General features: G+C 42.6%; 1 protein-coding gene across 1 annotated transcript in view; it reads right to left on the bottom strand.

Moving 5' to 3' along the window:
- Window positions 1-4,363: 4,363 nt before the first annotated feature.
- LOC129830766 (E3 ubiquitin-protein ligase MYLIP-A-like) overlaps window positions 4,364-10,181 on the bottom strand; it is a 43,242-nt gene continuing 37,424 nt past the window's right edge. Inside the window, exons 6-7 of the mRNA XM_055893468.1 lie at window positions 7,610-8,015; window positions 4,364-6,372 (exon numbers count right to left, since the gene is read on the bottom strand). Coding sequence (XP_055749443.1) covers window positions 6,148-6,372; window positions 7,610-8,015 — 631 coding nt within the window. The 3' untranslated portion in view covers window positions 4,364-6,147. The remainder of the gene's footprint in view (window positions 6,373-7,609; window positions 8,016-10,181) is intronic.

The following is a 10,181-nucleotide window of genomic DNA, read 5'->3' as shown; positions in this document are numbered from 1 at the left end:
GCCCAAAGAGGTTTTAAATAAAGGTGAAATAAAAAATAAATAGATTTTCAACCAAAACCTAATATTAGATAAAAGGAACCTGAGTTTACAAATAACACAATAATTACATACTTACATACTTAATTGCATACATACTTAAGCAGTATCTAAAATATTCCAAAGTTGAGAAAATGTTAAAGGGGTAAATACTTTTTCACATCATTGTATAGTCAACTCATCTTTGACCCCTTGTACAGTATAACCCTCTTATTGTTCCTTATCAGGAGACAGAGACACAGCAACACACTGCCCTGCATTGATAAGTCAGCAAGATAAGCCAGTCAGCCCATGTCTTATGCAATATTCAATTAGAAGTGGGGCAGTCTGTGTTACAGAATGTCCACCATAAGAACCTGTGTCAGCATGTTGGAGCTGAAGATGAGGCGTCAGGTCTGCCTCTGTGTCTACTGTGTAATACATTGTTAGATTTTATGACACTGGAGAGATAGATAGATATTGCCTGTAGGTGAAAGTTCAAGTGGGGGTCACCATTGCTGCATGTATGGAGGGAGGGTGACCTCAATAAAACTCAATGTTACCCACTTTTTTATTTTATGAAAGGGCTTACCTACCTATTACATTGAAGTGTGTTTTCACATTAGGGTTTACTTATCTAGTTTCCTGTTTTTATATTAGGGTTTACCCATCTAGTTACCTGTTATTTTATTAGGTTATACCCATCTAGTTACCTGTTATTGTATTAGGTTATACCCACTGTTTCTTTACCACTTTATTCCTGTGTATCACTGCAATAAATAGAAAATAAGTCTTTTATGTCTTTCCCTCCAAACTCCATTCTCGTGTTAGAGAATAACACAGAGGAAAGACGTTACTGTGTCACTGACATGCAGTCATAGAGAGGGCCCTTGTGAGACCTTATGCTGACACATGCACATTTGTTGCCTGCTGGAGGTCATTTTGCAGGGCTCTGGCAGTGCTCCTCCTTGCACAAAGGCGGAGGTAGCGGTCCTGCTGCTGGGTTGTTGCCCTCCTACGGCCTCCTCCGCGTCTCCTGATGTACTGGCCAGGTTGTTTCCTGCTTTGAATTTGATTCTTCTTCTAGAACACCTTCCATAAGCAAGGTTCCACGGCTATCTACTATTATAGTACACACTGCACTATACAGGCCATAGCATGTCATTTCAGACGTAGACCAAGTATCTATAAGTGAAAAGTAATGAAGTCTTTAATAAGTTGGCTAGAAAGACATGGAAGTATGTATATTAAAGGAAGGAATGTTAGTTGTTCACTTCATGTTTTTTAAAATATTGTTCTCTTTCTGTAATGCCACTCTCTTTCTGAGAACAACAACTATACTCGTAGAAAAAAAGGGTGCTAACTAGAACCATAGAAGCTTGTCCCGATAGGGGTACCCTTAATGGTTCTAGGTAAAACCCTCTGCAAAATGTTCTACCTAGAATCCTCTGTAAATGGTTCTACCTAGAACCCTCTGCACATGGTTTTACCTAGAACCCCCCTGTAAATGGTTCTACCTAGAACCCTTTATAAATGGTTCTACGTAGAACCCTTTATTAAGGCGTCTACCTAGAACACCTTCAATCTTCTAATCTAAGTGTTCTAAATAGAACTCTCATCAAGGAGTTAGAACCCTTTTATCTTTTGGTACAAAATGTACATTCTAAACTGAACACTTTTTCTAACTAAAACCCTGAGAGGACTTGAACTCACCAACCATCAAGGAGTTGCATGCAATTAAATGCATTACATTTACACTGAAACCTCCAGCCTCTTTCTCTGCATGGGCCTGTGAGTTAAACTACTGATGCCTAAGCCCTTGTAACCCATCTCTGACTAGCCATGAGTGTCTGAAGAGAACTTTGAGACTATAAACTCAACAGAGGTGAAACCCATCTCTGACTAGCCATGAGTGTCTGAAGAGAACTTTGAGACTATAAACTCAACAGAGGTGAAACCCATCTCTGACTAGCCATGAGTGTCTGAAGAGAACTTTGAGACTATAAACTCAACAGAGGTGAAACCCATCTCTGACTAGCCATGAGAGTCTGAAGAGAACTTTGAGACTATAAACTCAACAGAGGTGAAACCCATCTCTGACTAGCCATGAGAGTCTGAAGAGAACTTTGAGACTATAAACTCAACAGAGGTGAAACCCATCTCTGACTAGCCATGAGAGTCTGAAGAGAACTTTGAGACTATAAACTCAACAGAGGTGAAAGTTGGATGGATTATAAAAATAATGACTACACATGGATTATTAGACTACCGGATCTCTAGTTTACTTCTCTCTCGCGAACTCTCGTTTTCCCCCTTTCCTCTCTCTGATAACCTCCATCTTTCCTCTCTCTGATAACCTCCCTCTTTCCTCTCTCTGATAACCTCCCTCTTTCCTCTCTCTGATAACCTCCCTCTTTCCTCTCTCTTATAACCTCCCTGTTTCCTCTCTCTGATAACCTCCCTCTTTCCTCTCTCTGATAACCTCCCTCTTTCCTCTCTCTGATAACCTCCCTCTTTCCTCTCTCTGATAACCTCCCTCTTTCCTCTCTCTGATAACCTCCCTCTTTCCTCTCTCTGATAACCTCCCTCTTTCCTCTCTCTTATAACCTCCCTGTTTCCTCTCTCTGATAACCTCCCTCTTTCCTCTCTCTTATAACCTCCCTGTTTCCTCTCTCTGATAACCTCCCTCTTTCCTCTCTCTGATAACCTCCCTCTTTCCTCTCTCTGATAACCTCCCCCTTTCCTCTCTCTTATAATCTCCCTCTTTCCTCTCTCTGATAACCTCCCTCTTTCCTCTCTCTGATAACCTCCCTCTTTCCTCTCTCTTATAACCTCCCTCTTTCCTCTCTCTGATAACCTCCCTCTTTCCTCTCTCTTATAACCTCCCTCTTTCCTCTCTCTTATAACCTCCCTCTTTCCTCTCTCTTATAACCTCCCTCTTTCCTCTCTCTGATAACCTCCCTCTTTCCTCTCTCTGATAACCTCCCCCTTTCCTCTCTCTGATAACCTCCCCCTTTCCTCTCTCTGATAACCTCCCTCTTTACTCTCTCTCTCTCCTGTTCTCTGTGTTAACCACTCCCTAATATGTCACGTAGTACATGTTGCCACTCATTGTGTAAGCCTACAGTATAGTGTTTTACTGCCAGTTATGTAATGAGGAATTTATGCAATCATATAGCATTTCACTTAAATACATTTTTGATTGGACTCTTGGACAAAATAAGCCATGTAATGTTTGTGTTTCTTCTATATTATTTTAAAGACAGATTATAGTTTTATGCTGATATTAACACTTTTGTCATACATTATATTTTCATTGTCAGACATAATGCCCACAAGCTTGTTATAGTTTAACATTGTTCTCTGACACCACTAATACATGTTGCCTGTATGCTTTAGACCAACCACACTGTAATGGTCACAGGGCAGCGACAGATATGACTGTTGCTGCGTCACAGAGCAGAACACACTAGATCAAGGGTGGGCAACTCCAGTCCTGTTTGCTAGGGATGGAGGAAAAAGTGTGCCACCAATCAGGCCCTTGAGGACTAAAATTGCCCATCTCTGTACTAGATTAAGTTTCTATCTGCATCTGGGTTACTGGCTGCCTAAGGCCTCGTGGCTAGACACGACAAAAGGCAGCCTCCTCAACTGCGTTCACACAGGCAGACCAGATTTTTGGTATTTTGACCAAATCAGATCAGCTCTGAAAAAAATATTAAAGAATCCTTAATGGAATGGACCACCGAACAGCTGTAAATATTGCAGATTGTGCCTTTAAAGTCAGTCACCCTCACTACTCATTCAGGACCCTCCCTCTGTTCCAGCTGTCATCAGTGTCCTTGGAGTTTCTTTAACAGTATTGATGTTGCCTGACACTGTGTGTGTGTGTTGTCAATACAGATAGTGGATCAATACTCTGCAACGTTGTATGAGGTCACCTCCCCTCGCTCGCCAAACTGTTTAATCACAGTGAAGCAAAGCGTATCCTAAAAGAATCACTAGTAAACAGTAATGTCTGTAATTTGACTGTATGCGTTCTGATAATGAAATGATCAGTACATCAACATACAGAAACTTTAATGACAGGCAACACCATCATTCATTTACTGAGATCTGATTAAAAGCATAGCAGGCATTACCTTTGACCTTATGAGTTTAGTAATCTTCAATCACAAAGCACCCCGTCATTTAATCCCATATCTTTATCTGACCTGTCAACTGTGAACTTCCCCACTGGCAGTAGTGAATGTGAGTGTTGCCAGGGTAACTTCAGATCAACACTGTCAAAGCCATGAATAAAAAGGATTAACTAAAAAAATGTTTTTTTTAAACTCAGTCAGAAAAGTAATGTTTAAAAAAAACAACTTTATTAACACTTTTCTCATTCAAAGAAATAACATACAAAAGATCCAAAGTAATTTCTTTCTACATTTACAGAGCATAGGTTTTTGCTTCAAAAAAACAGAAACAAATCCTACTTGTACAAAGTGAACAAAACCATCAAGCCCCTGCAGTGACAATGTGCCAAACGGTTCCAGCAATAAAGAAAACATTCTTCATCATCTTTCAAAACAAAGAAAGTCTGTGCAAAGAAATAATGCATACCAAAAACACGATGTGAGTGAGTCTCAAAATGGCACCCTATTCAGTGCACTACTTTTGACCAGAATCCTATGGACCATGGTCAAAAGTAGTGCACTACGTAAGGAATAGGGTGCCATTTGGGAGACACACCCATGTTGCTACATTAATAAGGCAAAACCCTACAGATAATTCACTTGGGAAGCTTCCTTGGTAAAGTGATTGTAGATAGAAAAATATATATATTCCACACAAGAAATAAATCAAAAAGGCTTTTCAAAAAGCAGCCAGTATTGCACTGATAGACTAGTACCCTTTAATAATGAAATCATAAGGAACTCACTAGTTGACCACATAAAAACAGAAATACTGATCACAGAATACACAGTAGTGGCTGATCCCAGATCTGTTTGTGTTGTATAAATAACTCCTATGGTCTGGGTTAGTGATGCAACACAAACAGATCTGGGATCAGGCTAGAAAAACAGCCTTAGCAATAAATAAAATCACAGATTACTTACTGAGTACATGTTATTTTTGGGGACCTGCATTTCTGCGGGTTCCTGTTCATATGGGATAAAATAATGAATGGATGGAAGTCATGGAGTTCCGTTTGAATCGGGTCTTTCTTCTAAGGGAGGGTCATTCAACCATTTCTCTTTCCCTGTCAAAGTTCTGGTTTGGTTCCAGAACCCAGCTACACATGAAGAGAATAATACTGGGCTTATCGTCAAGACTTACCCACAGCGGCATCCCAAATGACATGCTGTTCCCTATATAGTGCACTACTTTTGACCAGAGCCCAAAGTAGTGCACAACATATAAGGGATAGCATGCCATTTTGGACACATTCCATCTCTAAATCAGAATGCTGTGCTGTGCTAGGGTCGGGCTGCTTCCTACCCCTCAAATAACTTCTCATTGGCATGGAAACCATAGGAACCACATGGAAAAACAAACAACTAAACAGGAAAATAAAAATAAAAAAAGAAACGCATTTCACTCCATTAGAACCATAAAATGAGATTCTCAAAGCTTAAAAGAAACAGTTTAAAAATGTAAATGAAAGTTTAAAACTGAATGACTATCTACGTTGCCTTACTCCTCTCCTAGAACACAGAACGTCCTCATATTGTACAAATGCTGCAGGTGATGAACCTGATAGATAATTCACGTTCTGTAGACCAATATGGAGAAAAAAATCAATCAAAAACGGTGAAATAAATCAAAATAGCGCCACTAATTCAGATCAGATCAACTGATGAAATTAGATTAAAACTAAATAATAATACGCAATAAACCTAAATCTAAAATGGAGGGGAAGTATTAAAAAAAATCCCAAGTCCATCATTGGTTTAAAAATAATCCATATCATTGACAGTGTGGAGTGGAGAAAATACCACCGTCAGGTAGAGTGGCAAGGTGAAAACAACACAACAGAACCCAATGCTGTTGGAAGTGGACTGGGGTGCTTCCCAAACTGCACCCTAATCCCCATGTAGTGCCAGGGAGCCATTTGGTACACAGCCTGGGAGTGGTGAAGTGGTTTTATGTCTCTGTGTGGTAGATGTTGTTGGAGTCGTGTTGGCTGTTGGTATTGCAGTAGTCCTTGGTGTGGCAGGTGTGTCCTAGACCACACATAGCTCTGTGGATGGGGCCGGGGCTGTCGTCGCCATCGTGAGAGGTGGTGGTGGTGAAGTTCAGAAGACTGGTGCAGGTGGGGAGGTAGACATGCTGCACGTGTTCCACCTCCGACCGACACACCGGACACGACTGGGGAGCGGACAAAGGAAGAACAGAAAACATTTGAGGTACAGGACAGGTACAATACATTCTGTAGACAGTAAGCACATTAAGAGGTCGAGTTGTGCATGCAGATCCACAATGCTACAGAAAGCATGAACCACCACCAGCCCTGGGCTGCAGAATGGACCCGGTAGCCAACCAATCATATTTCAGACACCCAGAACACCGACCAACAATACTAACCAGTCTGTCAAAGTGATGGAGCAGGGATAGTGGAAACGCACTCCATTCTCATTTAGCCAGTCAATTGTATTGAAGTCACGTAAAAGCCTGTTAATTAACCAACCGGGACCTCCAGATCAAATTACCCACGATACACTCTGTTCAGACGAAGATGGTAGAAGATGGTTAAAAGTATTTTATAAGGGGGCGGCCATCTTAGAAAGTGAGTACATTTTTTTTGGGGGGGGGGGGGGGTGGACATCTTCTGTCCTCTCCCTCTCCTCTCAATGTGTTTGGGCCTAGCCATCACATGACACGTTTCCTTGTGGATTTAATGGAATAGAGATTTGTTGGCCTGCTGCCGGCAGCTTTAATCCACAGCCACTAATTCGCCATCTGAGACGGCAGTTCAAGCAAAGTTGGGCACATTTAGGAGATTAGTGGGTGGGACAATCAGGTTAGCTGCATGAGCAAAACACTGGATCGTTTTTTTAAAAGCCTTAAAAGTGAGGAGAGTGACTCAGGAGAAAAGTCAAGTATTCTCCTGGAATCAGAACGCTCTGACACTCATGGTATTACACAGCTAGAACCACAGAGTCTGGACAACCACCACTAACACAGACTGTGGCTAGGTTCCAATACTCCTCAACAGCTTCCTTCCTTCCCAAGTGGTCTTTCCTACAATGGCACAAAGGACGGGATGTGTTTCTGTCCTACTGCTGTAGTGTATTAAGACCAAGCTGAAATAGGGCCTCGTGAAAGATGAGAATGGGAAGACATTTAAACCTAGTGAGACAGCTGAGTATTCTGGGGGTTGACGGAAGTGGTGGCATCCAAATGTCTTGACCAACGGTCGACTTGACCAAAAACCATCAACAACTAAATGAATGTGCAGAGATGAAAATGTTTTCTGGAGTCCTTCTCTATCATTGATTGGTAGTAGCTTCTCAATGGAGCCAAGACCACCATGCAGGAATTAACATGTGTGTTGAGATCATTTTCAACCAATTACAAGTAGTCACTTCTATCTGGGTCTCTTTACCTGTAGTTGGTTTGCGCAGGTCTGGCAGCACACCATGTGTCCACAGGGGCAGAAGGCTGAGTCAATCTCCTCCACACAGCACAGCATACACAGCAGAGCCTCTCTGAGCTTCTCTAGTCTCTCCAGCAGCGCCCTGCTCTGCTGACAGCTCCCACAGTCCTCTCCCAGCCCCTCCTGGCCACGCAGCGGACTGCGCCCCGACGGCGTCCTCTCGCCGCCCGCCGCCATGATGCCGGCGTTGTAGAGCGTCCGGCGTGCGTAGTCGTAGACCTCCTTGGAGGTGCGTCGGATGTCGAAGACGTACTTCTTGCCCAGGTTGATGTTCTCGTTGAGGAAGAGAGACGCCAGGTGACCCTTGAAGTCACGGCTGTACTGCATCATCACCGCACTGGTCACCGTGTCACACCTGGGAGGAGAGAGGAAGACATTACTAACCAGGAAGTCATGAGGATGAAGAATCAATCTCATTCTGTGTTCATCTGTCAACTGAATGTTAGACACTATTTTCAAATCAATGTTTCTCCATATCTCTTTTGGCTCTAAACCTATACAAGGGTTGTGGTTAAATGGTATATAGCTAAGGTAAAAATGTTGCATGTTTGAGTCTGGGAGAATATTTGCATTCTGGCTAACCCTAACATCCTGTAAGTTCTCCTAACCTGTTATGTAAGTTCTCCTAACCTACTAGAAAAAGTCCAATCTGTCCGTAGCTGTATACCATCTAGTCAAAACCCTTTAAAGTGGGTTGATCACGTTCAACAGCAGAACGGGACTGTAGAAATCCTCTACACTGACAGACACTGTTACTGCTGTAGGTTCTACAGAACAGGCACATCTGCACAAACTGAGGATTACGTGGTGAAAACCCCCACACAATAGAGAGGTAATCTATGGTCCTTTGTGACTATTGTAAGACAATCTTTGCTATTGCACAATTGAAAACAGCTGACATCCAATTTTCCAGGAAGAAGCACTTTTAGTTGAATTAATATCAACACTAAGACTGTCTCTTCATGTCCTGTACTGCCTACGGCTTCATCAAGATCAGGACATGTCCTGTACTGCCTATGGCTTCATCAAGATCAGGACATGTCAAAGCACACTGTGAATCTGTAGATGAGGAGGCAGTTTGTTGACGACACTAAGGACCAAAGCACACTGTGAATATGTAGATGAGGCAGTTTGTTGACGACACTAAGGACCAAAGCACACTGTGAATCTGTAGTTGAGGAGGCATTTTGTTGACGACACTAAGGACCAAAGCACACTGTGAATCTGTAGATGAGGAGGCAGTTTGTTGACGACACTAAGGACCAAAGCACACTGTGAATCTCTAGATGAGGAGGCAGTTTGTTGACGACACTAAGGACCAAAGCACACTGTGAATCTCTAGATGAGGAGGCAGTTTGTTGACGACACTAAGGACCAAAGCACACTGTGAATCTCTAGATGAGGAGGCAGTTTGTTGACGACACTAAGGACCAAAGCACACTGTGAATCTCTAGATGAGGAGGCAGTTTGTTGACGACACTAAGGACCAAAGCACACTGTGAATCTGTAGATGAGGAGGCAGTTTGTTGACGACACTAAGGACCAAAGCACACTGTGAATCTGTAGTTGAGGAGGCATTTTGTTGACGACACTAAGGACCAAAGCACACTGTGAATCTCTAGATGAGGCAGTTTGTTGACGACACTAAGGACCAAAGCACACTGTGAATCTGTAGATGACGAGGCAGTTTGTTGACGACACTAAGGACCAAAGCATACTGTGAATATGTAGATGAGGAGGCAGTTTGTTGACGACACTAAGGACCAAAGCACACTGTGAATCTCTAGATGAGGCAGTTTGTTGACGACACTAAGGACCAAAGCACACTGTGAATCTGTAGATGAGGAGGCAGTTTGTTGACGACACTAAGGACCAAAGCACACTGTGAATCTGTAGATGAGGAGGCAGTTTGTTGACGACACTAAGGACCAAAGCACACTGTGAATCTGTAGATGAGGCAGTTTGTTGACGACACTAAGGACCAAAGCACACTGTGAATCTGTAGATGAGGAGGCAGTTTGTTGACGACACTAAGGACCAAAGCACACTGTGAATCTGTAGATGAGGCAGTTTGTTGACGACACTAAGGACCAAAGCACACTGTGAATCTGTAGATGACGAGGCAGTTTGTTGACGACACTAAGGACCAAAGCACAGTCTCAGTGAATGTGTACAACTACAGATCCGGATGCATATTCAGGGAGCAGAACCATGATAAAACAGAGCAGAACGTTGAGTCTTCAGAAACACCACCGTTTAAGAGATGAGAATGATACCTAACTGGACTGAAATGGGGAAGTGTAATGGTTGACTGGTGGACACCCCCTAGGCAGTATAAAGTCACGCCAGACTGGTTCAGGAACTCTTTGTGTCTTCAGAAGGTTGTAGAGTCAGGTGAGTAAGTGATCACAGACCATGTAGGGGATGGTAGTGTAAACAAACATGTGGTCAACACATTAACATGACAGTGAAGCCCTGTCAATGTGTCTGTACTATACTCAGAGGCTCTCATTTTAACTCT

Source organism: Salvelinus fontinalis, chromosome 32 (genome assembly GCF_029448725.1).
Source record: "Salvelinus fontinalis isolate EN_2023a chromosome 32, ASM2944872v1, whole genome shotgun sequence".
Lineage (NCBI taxonomy): Eukaryota > Metazoa > Chordata > Actinopteri > Salmoniformes > Salmonidae > Salvelinus > Salvelinus fontinalis.
This window is presented reverse-complemented; position numbering and strand designations above follow the sequence as displayed.